This window comes from Gavialis gangeticus, unplaced genomic scaffold, assembly GCF_001723915.1.
Source record: "Gavialis gangeticus isolate Ggan-Ray unplaced genomic scaffold, GavGan_comp1, whole genome shotgun sequence".
NCBI lineage: Eukaryota > Metazoa > Chordata > Crocodylia > Gavialidae > Gavialis > Gavialis gangeticus.
The window spans coordinates 141,659,755-141,673,066 of record NW_017729022.1 but is presented as its reverse complement, the minus strand read 5'-3'; the positions used below and the strand labels follow the sequence as shown (position 1 = coordinate 141,673,066).

At 43.2% G+C, this 13,312-nt stretch overlaps 1 protein-coding gene across 1 annotated transcript in view; it reads right to left on the bottom strand.

Annotated features, from left to right (window-relative positions):
- MACROD2 (MACRO domain containing 2) overlaps window positions 1-13,312 on the bottom strand; it is a 1,830,990-nt gene that overhangs the window by 115,180 nt on the left and 1,702,498 nt on the right. The window contains exon 10 of the mRNA XM_019516252.1: window positions 4,625-4,666. Within this exon, the coding sequence (XP_019371797.1) occupies window positions 4,625-4,666 (42 nt within the window). The remainder of the gene's footprint in view (window positions 1-4,624; window positions 4,667-13,312) is intronic.

The window sequence follows — 13,312 nt, the reverse complement described above, 5'->3', positions numbered from 1 at the left end:
CACCTTGCACTTGTCAGTGTTGAATCCCATCCTATTCTCATCCGCCCACCCCGTAACCTGTCTAGGTCTGATTGTAGCCTATTCCTTCTTTCTAACATGCCCACATCCCCCCACATCATAGTGTCATCAGCAAATTTGAACAGGCTGCTTTTTACCCCCTTGTCCAAGTCACTGACGAAGATGTTGAACAGTGCGGGCCCAAGGACTGAGCCCTGGGGGACCCTGCTGCCCACATCCCTCCAGGTCAAAAATGACCCATCCACCACCACTCTCTGGGTGTGGCCCTCCAGCCAGTTGGCGAACGATTTGACTGTGTAGGTGTCAACACAGATATATTTACAATTTTAAGCAGTTTGTAAGCCAACCAGTGCCTCAATCATTATAATAAAATAAATTCTAAATTTTCCCCTTTAAAGGGGAAAAAGGCAGCTTTTCCCTTTTAAAGAGAAATCTGTGTTTTTCTCTGTTAAAAGGGAAAATCCAAGTTTTTCTGCAGCAAATGGGAAACCCGGATCCCTGCTTGTGCCATAAGCTACAAACACTAAGGCTTGCCTTAACCAAGATGGGCTATTTAGACTCAAGCAGAGCTTGGACCTTGATTATTTTTTTTTTTCCCCATTCAGTGACAAGGGCCTGACGCTTTTCTCTCAGCCTTGGAAATGCCCCCTATGGCCACGTGCCCATGTGCAAGGGTGTGTGCTTGCAGTGGCATAAAAAGTATATTTTTTTGGAAGTAGGGATGGGTCTGGTCAGCTTGACAACTTGGCATTTAGCATAGGAATGGAATATCTTGCAGGACACATAACATACACTGGGCATGTGTGAGGAGGGTTGCCAGAAGAGTTGGCAGGTACTTGGCTTAGCACCAGGTTGCTATTAAATGGCTTTGGGAGCTGAAGCAGTGGGTTGATTTCACTGAACTTCTGCATTCCCAGAATGGAATGGGAAGGAGGATGCTTGTAATTAGTAATAGATTTGTAAATTAGACATTTTTTCCTTCATCCGTTTTCCAAATGTTGTAGTAAGGAAATTAATTAAAAAACAAAAAAACCCACCACCAACAAAAATAACTCTATACGAATGAAACATTACTGCGTAGGAATGTGAATTTTTAGAAATGTTTCCCATAAAGCATGTGTTGCCATAATTTGCATATGCAATCACTGCAATTGTGCACCCAATTATGCTAGCATCAGAGGTGATTTTGCATGCTTCTGTTTCTAAAAATGTAAGTTTTAAATGTAGGAAGGCCATGTCATTCAAAAGCGAAGGTTCATGATAATGTTCCATTAATGTAGCTGAAAACTATAAGCACCATCACACTGCAGTATTAAACTGCTGAATTTAAAGGTGGACAAGACCTATTAGATGGTTTAATCTTCCCCTCTGCCAATGCAGAATATAATTCTCAAAGAAAGGATATATAGGATATTGAGCTGCAAAAATCTGAAACAGCTTTTACTATATCTGCCCTTTGACTCAAGTCATTCTGGTGGCAGAATGTATGAAATATGATAGGACGCGAGCACTTGGAGCTGAATGGCACAGTGTGTTAGCAGCTGCTACAAGATATACCTCCTGAACAGTAAAGTACTCATTTAAAAAAATAGTAATAAAATACCATCAAGGAACTAATTTAGAGTGCCTGTTTAATGATGGGCTATAGCACTTTTTAAAATACTGTTTCCTACTTCAGCAAATCAAATATATGGATGGCACACATTTATTAGTGTGATTGTAGTCCAGTAATGCACTATCCTTAACTTACAATAATGATCACCACTAAAAATTGGGCTTAATATAATGTTGAAGACAGATTTCACTGGAGATCATCTGGCAGACTTGGAATTAAAATACCCCTTTATTTATTTTAAAGGAAAATCAAATGAAGAACAGAGTTTCTAAGTGTAACAAGATATGTGCACTTCTGGGTGGCGGAGACATGAGACAGAAAAACTACTCAAAGTGTGTTCATCACTCCGTAAACTGCACTTTTGGTCATCTGTTATTCTTTACTTAGGACCCAGTTCTGTAGTTGTTCAAAAGGCCTGTTCGGGTTTGCGCTGAAATCAATGGACATACTCCCACCAACTTCAACTGGTATTGGATCAGGCCCCAAGTGAAGATGAGACCTTATACTATGAGCTTTAGCAACTGGATTGGATTAACATGGAGACCTCAGGAAAATAGGGTCCATATGAGACAGCCCGATAATGTGTTCTTTTGGAGGCCCAGCATTCTTTAAGATTGAAAAAACATCAGGGGAACAATGCAAGATAAAACTATGACCATAGATTAGGTATGAATAGCTTGGCATTCAAGTATCATCAATATTAGCTCCAACTGCTGTTTCAATTTGCAGGAGTCATGCCCTCATAAAGTCAAGCAGGATGGAAAATGATCATTCAATTAATGACTGAAAGTGGCAAATAGCAGTTGCAACCTTATTTAAATTAAAGTTATTCAACTTTCTTCTCAAAGCATTTAAGAGAAGATACTCCTCAGCCTGACAACTCCATTAGCATAAAAATAGAACTCCCCTAAATGCAGACTGTGCTTATATTTATGGCATTTATGCAAATGTCCTTAACTAATATTAACATTCTTATGCTAATAGGTCAAGATGACAACACTCCCTACTGCTAAGAGACGTTTGAAGGATATTTAACTTTGGCTGCACAAATATTAATGGCATCTTCCAACAGCTGATCCCCAAAATATAATGCACCAATTAGTATATGCCATGGAATAATATGATGTTAAATAAATAATACTGAGATAGAGTGTTGCCATGCTGATATCACTTAAGTGAAGTCCTGTAGATGCACTGTCTTCCTGATGCCATATTTTTCAGGCATTTGATGTTCTGAAGACATTTGGCTCAGTACCTTCCAGATCAGTACAAATGTCTTGCCAGGATAATGCAAATCAGTCCTGCCATGTAAGTGAAGTAGTGGTCTCATGGACTTCCAAAGCACAGAGAAGACAAATGCAAAATTCCCCATTCAGTTACCTAATTTGGTGATGATCTACAGTATAACCCATGTACTTAACTTAGGGGTTGCAAAGGATGCAAGAGAGTTAAGAACTGAAACAAGGTCTTATTTCTGCAACAAAGTGGCTTAAAAGATTATTATTTTAATATTATTTTTAAATCCTTTAAAAAGTCAATGTGAATCACATGTAGAGACACAAAAAAACCCATGTAACAATTACATGTGAAAAATTAAATTTGAAATAACTTCTAAACTCAGTTTGGGGTATCATAAGGTTAGGGAAATATAAATGCCAAATCATGCAGGCCTCTAGAGGGATTAAATCACCACAAAATGGCGTGCCAAATCTAAGATATGCGCCTCCTCAGGTGAACTTAACATAGATCGAAATCGAGGTAAACCAATACAGAAAAGGTTTAACCCAATTGTATCCATTCTTGGTGCAGCTCCAGGGCTGGAAAGACCCAGCTGCTTGCTCCAGCTCTAGGGCTGCATTATACCCATCACACAACTGTGCTATTTTTAGCCCCCCAACCTTTCCACACACACCCCCACCACCACAGACAACCCCCTGGGTAACACTGCCCCCTCTGCAGACCCAGCAACCCCCCCTGGACCTGCCAATCCCCCACCCCGATGCCACCCATCCAAGTTACATACATTGGATTCCCTGTGCAGCTCCTTGAAGTGGTGAATGGCTGTACGTGCTGCTCCCAGTCTATATTTACATAGCTTAAAGCAGTGCTTCCCAAACTTTTCCTCAGCAGAACCCCATTTATGATCCCATTTCGTCAGCATGGCCCCTCACTCTCAACTCGCAGGCCTCCACCCCCCAGGTGCCCCTCACTCCTGATCCATAGCCCCCTGGCCCTGCCAGTGCCCCTCACTCCCAATCTGCAGCCCCCCCACTCTCCCTAGGTGATCCAGGGCCCGCAGCCCCATGCTCCCCACCCCAGTGGCACCTGAGCCCCAGCTGCCGCATGCAGGAAGCAGCACCTGCAGGTTGCCTGCTGTGGGCTAGGGGCTTCTCACCCTGCTGCCCTTCCCCAGGCCTCTGCAGCCCAGCAGGCCAGACCTGGCATGGGAGAGTGCACTGCGCTATGACCCTGTTCACTGAAGTTGGAACCCCATTTGGCATTGTGACCCACAGTTTGGGAACTGCTGGCTTAAAGTAAGCCACATGTATGTAGACTGGCTGCAGCAAATGAGTACACATACACATAAAAACTAGTAAGGGCAGAATTCAAGCGGATCCAGATGGATGCTGATGGAGTAGGAAAGGATCACTGGAGGCCCAAAAGAGGGCAATACAGAAGTACAAATGTTTTAAAAAGTATATTTTTACCATAATTTAACAATTTTAGTTTAATGCCATTTATTTCTCAATTAGGCTATAATATGCTCTAGGGACTATGTTCATTATAGAAAGCAGGGTCAATTTGCACCTTATACAGTAAATCAGATGCATAGCATAAGCTTTTGTAAGCAGCGGGCCTACTGCAAATCTACCCTGCCTTCTGATTGACTTCTGACTAACATAGCTAACTACCTCGCAATGTTCATCATAGCCATGAGATCAACTGTAAGATATTTCTCAGCCTGTTTTATGATTTGCAGTACATACACACCTGTATCTTCACTCATCTCTGCCTCCTCTTCATTTTCATCATCTGTCAAGAAATTGAAAGACAGTGATTAACAGGGATCTGGGTCTTCCATTTCCCACAGAAAAAGGGAGAAAACTGCAGATTTTACCCTTTAGCAGAGGAGAATGCAAATTTCTCATTTTACTGGAGAAACACATGGATTTTGCAGTGTTGCAAAGACCTCTCTGCAGGCTGGTGGAGAGCAGGTCCCACAAGTAAGTGGGAGCGGGGCTGGGGCTGCTGCCCAGCTGGGTGGTGTGTGAGGCTTGGGGCCTGTGGTCACAATGTGCAGCTTCAGGGCCTGGTGGGGAGTAGGACAGGGCTGCGGGTGGCTCAGCTGGGGGGAGGAATGGCTCCTGGCTGCTGTGCATGCTCCTGGGGGGCAGCAGGGGGACCTGTGCCCCTCAGATCTCTGTGTGGGCAGGCATGGGCTGCCCACTGTGGGCTCAGGTTCCCACCCTGCTGTCCTCCCCTGGGGGTCCGTGCAGCCTGGTGGGTGAGACCCAGTGGTGCAGGGAACAGTGCGGCCATGTAGGGATCTCCTTGCTGCTACAAGCCCCGCGCTGCCCTGGCAATGCATCCTGTGTACATGTGGCAGCAGTGGGGGCAGCAGCATGGGGTTGTGCACCTCGCTGCTGCCGGACATGCAAGGAACACATTGCCAGGGCAGTGCAGAGCTCACAGAAGCAATGAGCTTCTCTGTGTGGCCTCACTGTTCCCTGCAGTGCTGGGTTGCACCTACTGTGCTGTGGAGGCCCTGGGGGAGGGAAGCAGGGTGGCAGCCTCAGCTCATCCCCACCCCACGCACAGATCTGGGGGGCATGGGTCCCCCCGTCCCTGGGGAGTGTGAGCAGTGGTAGGGAGCAGAGGGCTGAGGACCTGGGTCCCTGGCCCTATTGCCCTGGCAGCTGGGGGCCCCCTCTGGCAGGGCTGGGGGTGGCAAGGGGTTGTGAATGGGGGCAGAGGGGCACCATCACGGCTGGGGAGGATGTGAGAGGGAGAAAGGGGCACGAGCAGGGCCAGGGAGGTGTGGGGGAAGGGGATGAGGGGCACCAGCAGAGCCAGGGGGTGAGTGAGGGGCCTTTTATTTTAATCATGGATTTGTGATTTTTTTATCAGAGAATTTGTGTTTTTTATCAGGGAAAGTCAGGATCCCTGGTGGTTAAGGAGAAAATAGAAGACAGCAGTAAATAATCTTGCATATTTCATATTTATCTTAAGTTTGTTTGCAACTGCCCAAAGTTTTACACTTAGGTTTAGAAAATGTGTTAGATTGGTTGTATCCAGCCATCAAAACTCAGTGGTGCTGAGTTCTGCCCTGACTTACATATGAATGGTCTTCAATGGCATAGTTCTCATTCTTCAATGCAGTAGTGTAACTAAGCATAGGCGAGTGGGACATCAGCCCCAGGCACCACTTGAGAGGAGGCACCAAAGTGGAGGCCCCTGGGGAGCCTGCAGCCTGTGTCTGAGAAGCCAGTGCTGCAGAAGCAGTCCGTGTGCGAGGAAGTAAAACTCTTTGGCACTTGGTAGTGCTCCCACCTCTACTCTCCAGGATTTGGCCCCTCTTGCTTAAAAGCAATGTGGATCTCATCTTGCTATTTAGGTTTCTTGAAGCATTTGTACAAGAGCTAGTTGGATTTTTCTTGTGGAAAATGTAAACAAAAGCAAACTTTTGTTTTAAATTTCCATGGAAAATGTAGACTTTAAACCTCAAATCCAAACATTTTTGTATCCTTGTTTCCTTCAGGGAAAAGTCCCAGTTTCCATAGAAAGCACATACTTTCTTGGCAAAAGTTTCATTTGGTCAACCATATACTTTTCCAGCAAAACCAGTTTTGATGAAAAATATTTGATCGGTCCTAATTAGCACCACCTTGTTTAGTTCTTCACAAACCATTACAGCAAAAGTGAATGCTTGGAACTGTGGGATTTGGTGAGAGAGTTACTGCAGGAACTGTTTTTTTGGTTAGGCAGTTTAATGGCTTTTAAGGACAGAAGGACCATTAGGATTATCATGTATGTCATCCTTGTATAAAGCAGACCTCACTAGAATCTCACACAGCAATTTCCATATCAAGTCTGTAACTCTGGTTCAAGGTATAGCATACATTTCAAGAAAAAATCCAGTCTTCCAGAAACATTTATTTTAAGATCTTAACAGTCTGCTTCTGCAGACCTTATGGCAGCAGCATTTTCATCCACTTCCATGAAAGTTTTGCAGGATTGTGGTCGACAGGGTTGAGAGATAAATTTACATATTTAAGTCCAAACTTGGCAGTCAGATACACATACCTAAACTCTTACCCCTAAGTTCCACTTAAATCAATGGGGTTTTGCTTGTGCCTAGAGTTTTTTTGTGGGGTATTATAGTGGGGTTGAGGCCTTTTGCCCTAATGATCTGTGGTCTAGACTCTAAAGCAATTTTACTTAAGCATTTCAAAAGGGCCTTCAGGAAAGAACTTGAAGAACTGGTTCTCCCAAGTGTTTTCCAGGTCTTCACACAGACATAAAATTGAATAAAGTCACAGCACATTTTTGTTTCTTTTTTCTCACTTTGCTAAATAGTTATTTGGGCAGGTATAATGTTTACTGAGCATGCCTGCAAACAGAACAAAACAGAATTAATTCCCTAGAAACAGAAACTTCAGACATTTCTAAAGGATTATCTTGGCAAACAAAGATGAAAAAATCTGGCTCCACTGAAGTGAATTTTGCCACTGAATACAATGTGGCTAGTATTTCACCCTTGGTTTTTAAATTTCTCCACAAAACATTTAGAAAATATTCAGTAAACAGAGAGCTTTTTAATCATTTATTTTCCAATAACATGATCTTTCTATGAAGGTATTTATACTGAATCCAACATAAAAAATATACCAAATACTGTATATGAGCCTCAGCATTTAATCTGCATAGTGCTGTGGTACCTTGACATGCATACATCAGCAGACTTTCTATGGATGTTCTTAATTATATTATATTACATGTGGCTTGGAATATGAAATTCTCAGAGCAACAGGATACCTTGTAACCTGGCAATCATGGCAATCATGGCAACAGGCAAGAAATTTGCAACAGGCAAGAGGCAAGAAATTTGACGTTATGATGTTATGAAAAAGCACCACAGTCTTTTGGTAATACAAATCTGAAGTGAAAACTACTCCCTTTAAGAACTAATTATGAGCTACCTTAATTAAGGCAAGGAGGCTAAGTTTCAGTGAAAGTCAATAGGCGTCTCAGTGCTTATGCTACTAAAAATGGGTCTTTTTTTGAAGTACTATTTCACATCCATGTCTAAATTTGATTCTGTTTTGGCTCAGATCCCTCTCTGGTAGCCAAACAACTGCTCCAGGAAATTCCTGCACTCACATCTCTAATATAGAAAAAGGAAATGCTTACATATCAAGCGACAAAGCAGTCCCTTTGACCTTGATTTGTTTTTGGAAGCCAAAGCATTATATACCATCTTTAGTCACCAGAGTTCCACATCAAGAATGATCTTTTTACCCCAAGTGAGCCATTTCTATGCTTAAAGAATCTATGTCCAAGACTGATTTCTCTTCAAAACAAGCTATGCCAAGGGCAGCTTCTTGGTACGTCAATTATGAAGAAGTAAAAACAAAGAAAAAAGTCCTTCACTGATGTCCCTCATAGCTTGCACAATGCCAAACCTAGAGCATTATAAATTATGTTGTTAATAAAAAGTTCCCTTTTTTCTTTCTTACAAAAACAGGTTTTTACCCCACCTAGGCGATATACAGAAACTTGTCCAAAGGTCCAGGTTTGGTTTAATATATTTATCATGGATGTTGTCAATCTCAAAGTGAAGTTTAATAAAACCACAAGGACCCACAAGTAGATCTTGGATGACAACAAACATTTTCTTAAAGAGTTATTGTCAATATTACTTGCTTCCCAGATTTATTTTCTGTAAAACAAGCCAAAGAAAAATAACTCTTTGAATCCCACTGCATAGGTCCCACTAACTGAGAACCAATTTTCAAAAGCTTTTGAGCAACTGACAACATAGGAAAATACTCATGTAGCCCTCCTGTCTACATACATTCCATGCTATATTTGCAAAAAGCAGAATGGGTCCCTGTTGCACAGCATTTCCCATTAAAGCCCTGTAACCTGGACCTGTGATGACTGATTTCCTCAAGAAGTCGTGTTGGAAAAAAAAAAAGAGGACAAATTCTGCATCCCAGAAGGACCCCTGTCAGCAGCCCACACATAAAACTTTGGTTGGGTTTTGTCATTGGCAGGCTTCCCCAGTGAAGAACTACCTTAAGTTTTTATAGCTTTATGTTATGGGGAAGACATTTATTCCAGAATGTGGCATGTGGGTCAGAGAACTAAGTCTCTAAATAATTGTTGGACTTAAGTATATAAAAATAAGGCATACAGTAGATAACATATATGAACAGCACTGTAAGACCAAGCATAAAGGAGATTAACTTTAAGATTTAACCTCTGATAAAACATGCTCTCTAACATACATATTATCTGGCATAATTGTGTCTATAAAGATCTTAGATAAGGGATCTGGATGCAGGTTGTTGAGAGCACATTCATTTGTTCAAGTCATGGGCTCCCTATTAGATTCATATATCAAGCCACGTCTGTCGGTTTTTCATTCCCCTCTCATTTGCTACCTGCAGAGGTCTGTGAAACAGAATGATTGTACTGCTCTCCATACTAGTGAAACAGAAAAAAAGAGACAACTTAGCATATCATGTGATTTTTTTTCCCCCTTGCCTCTCTCAGGGTCTCTTTCTGCCTCACCTACTCATTCCACACTGGCAAAGAAATGCCAGATAGCTCAAAATATCAATCTGTGCTAGACTTGAGTTGGCAATAGACAGGTGAAAAGTTCTCATTACCCTTATAATTCTCAAAGCTATTACACCTACACTCTCTTCATTGCTCTGACTCCTTTTTGCATTGTTTTTCACATTAATTTCAGGCGACGTTGTATTAAACACACAATCTATTTTGCTTTAGCAATACACCTACCTCACAATGTAGGTGAGGAAAAACTGCGTGCAGAGCTGGGGAAGGCATTGTGGCCTCCAGCCATATAAACCTAGGGCCCAAGCCAGAGTGGTCAGTTTGGCTCTGGGAGCTGCAGAGGAAAGAGCTCCAGGGCAGGAGAGCTGCAGAGGATCTCCTGGCTCAGACTTGGATTTCCTTGGGAGTAATGCAAGTAGGATGCTGCTGATTTGCAGGGGAATAGGACTCAGGGGAGGAGCAAGCTGAGTGATATAGCCAAGGACCTGGGGTTTGTGCTCACACTCAGTTGGTATGTTACATTATAGCTAGAGGGTTTATTTGGAGTTAGAGTTTTATACAGGTGGACTGGCTTATGGCTACAAAGTGGAGAGGAGGAGGACATGCAAGATGGGGTGGGGAGTGGAGAGGGGCACCTAAATGGTACATCTAGACTTGAGTCAGAGTAGGGCACCTGGGGGGTGGGGGGTGCAGAGAGGCTTAACACCAGAGGGGTGCCTGAGCAGCGCAAGATGTTTTGAGCCCTGCCAGGAGCTTGGGGGCCCATGATAGGTGAACAGAGGCTGAGGGAGCCAGGATCCAAAACTACACCGGGAGCAGAGGTAGCCTGAAGCCAGGAGGGCTAAGAGTCAGAGCCCGAAAAGGGGTGATCAGGAGTGCAGAGCAAGGAGATGGGGCCCTGGCACAAAGGGCCCAAGCCAAGTGAGACAAGCCAAGGGTTGGACAAGGCTGATACTCAGAAGCTGGGTCAGAGGGAGTGGGTCTAGGCTGGCAGTCTGCAGGAAAGAGTGACCAGGAGGCTAAAAGTAAGAGGGCTGAAGCCCATAGAAGTTGGTGCATGAATCTGCAGTGGCACCTGTGAGGCATGGGGGTGGTTGGAGGTCATGAATTTAGTCCTTAAGCATCTAGGGATGAAGGGAGTGAATACTGAGATGGAGAGAGAAAGTAAGCACCTAGGCTTACCAGCCTCCCCTCATTACTTTAATAACAGGGTATGGCAGGAGAGGAAGCGGGGTGAGACCCTTGGAGGCTAGAGTGGGAGCATGATAGGATAGGGGTGGTCAAAAGGGGGCATGATGGCAACCCCAGGTACTTCCCCAGGTACCTTTCCTGTTACACACAGAATCTTTCTTCGCTTCTTTCTTTGCTTCTTTTCCTACTGAATGTAACTCTTTAGTGGGTTATGTATACAGGGTGCGACTTAAAAACATGAAACAAGACAAATCTTTATGCATGGCGCTTTGCTTCACTGCCTTTGCAAATAAATAGAGGAAAGAGGAGAACAGATGAATTTGCAATAACATCACTGACACCTTACACACACACGTGCACGCGCGCGCACACACACACACACATGTCTAGTATAGGGCTGATTTTTTTTGGTACAAAAATAGGGAATCTCCTAAAGTTCCTGCCCTTAAGCATTTAGTTAGCAAGAACTTCAAGATTTGACCAAGAAAATAATGGAAATTATTTCATGACATCTCAAGAAAATGGAAACTGAACTGTGAATGCAGACAGAAGTGCAGCTCCCCCACCTCCCCTGAGCAAACAGAAGCTCACTGTTGGTTCCAGGGGGAAGGGAAATCTAGTTGTTGGCTGCAGCCTGCAGTCAGTTTTCCCTACAAACGGCCCCTCCTCCCTCCCAGCCTGTCCCTGTTTCAGAATGGGAGAGGGGAAAGGGAGCAGAGGGAATTCATTCTAGGGGTTCCCAGCCGGGGCGGGGGGAGGGTTGCTCCAATACACCTGCCCTATCCTGCAATGGGGGCTGAAAAAACCCCAGACCAAACTCCCTCAACTCTCTTTCCCTCCCCCTGTTCTGCAAACAGCAACAGGCTGAGAAACAGCACAGACATAAGTTACAGAAGGTGCTATGTTTTGAAATGTCTTCATCTGCCCCCTTATGCAACGAGGGTTCAGATTTTCACCTGATTAGCCATTTTGAAGTGGTCTGCAGCTGTGCACTTCTGTTTGGTCATAGCTATAGACTTCTTTTGTCCAATCTGTGACCAGATTGGGTGAAAATTGTCACTTCTGTCTGCACCCTGTGTATCAACTTTGGGCGGAGTTTTTTTGTTTTTGCGGTTTTTTTTAAGTGAGCAAAAAACCTCCATATGCTACAAAGTAGTATGGATTATAAATGGCGCTGGGCTACTAAACCAGCATAGTAAAATCAAACTAACAGGTTGACTGTATGTGTCCTCTATCTCCTGCATGACTTTTTATCATAGTTATGCATCTACCACAAAGCTTCTTACAAGCATCTACTTGATTGTCTGGACATCCCTAGGGATCCTAACTTTTTAACTATGCTTTGCAAGCCTGGTTTCACAACTTACTGACTGGAAATTTCTTGTACTTGACAGGACTTCACAAATATCTTCTGGCAGAAGTCTCTTTTTTTTTACTTCTTCCCTTTTTGTTCTGTACTGCAGTAGCACCCTTCCTAGTCAGCCCACAGACCACACATTTCCTTAACTCATCAGAGTCTATTAATTACAACATAAAACCCCCCTCTGGTACCCCAAACTTAATTATGGGGTGGAAGTGGCAGAGAGCAGTTAATGGATTTTTTTGCCCTTTCTGATCCTTTCAACTCCACTTTCTACCAAAACTCTGCAACTGGATAGATAAACAGGCACTGAAAAACTTCCTTTATACCCAAGGAGTGCAATGTGGATCTCCCTGTCAGAGAAATTCAAACTATTTCCATATAAGGTACATCTCAAGGTATACAAACATCATCTTTTTTTTTTTTTTTTTTAAATAAAGGCTTTCCTCTATATCCAATGCCTATTTTGTGTTCCTTAATTCTTTTACTGCTAGAATACTATACTGATAGGTGTTATATAAAACTCTACCTCAGTGCAGGCTAAGTTTGATCAATTTTTGCTTATACTGTTTTTATTATGAAGAATTTTCTACTGAAACACACTGTACATCTAAACCCTACTGCAGCATTGGTACACTTTCTTTTCCTATGTTGCTTAGTTACACAGGCCCACAACTCTGGCGTCTCACTGAATGTAAAATGTGTTTGTAGCTTTTGAAACCATATCAAATAGAAATCTTTAGTACCCAATTCCTAAGAAGTTAGACACTTTTCTTTATGCCACCTCAGAGATGGCTTCTTTTATGTATTGTATAACTTGATGTGCAGTAGAATACACATACCAATATAAGTCTAGCCCACACATATATGTTATGTATTGGCTTCTATTCCAATTGCAAATAAATGGAATAAAATCATTCTACTCTAGCAGTATTCAGACTTGGATTTCTGTTACAGGTGTTCATACTGCACACCTGAGTTCAGTAAACAGATACAAAATTAATCCATCCAAAAAAAAAATTCTACTGCAATCCTTTCATAGTTTCTAGGGTCGGAAGGGACCTGAGCAGATCATCTAGTCTGACCCCCTGCCATGGCAGAAAAGAGTACTGGGGTCAAACAATCCCAGCAAGGTGTTCATCTAACCTCCTCTTAAAACCCCCCAGGGTAGGAGCCTGCACCACTTCTCTTGGAAGCTGGTTCCAGACCCTAGCTGCCCTGACTGTGAAGTAGCGCCTCCTGATATCTAACGTAAACCTACCCTCTGCCAGCTTGTGACAGTTATTCCTGGTCACTCCTGGCGGTGCTCGGGGGAACAGTGATTC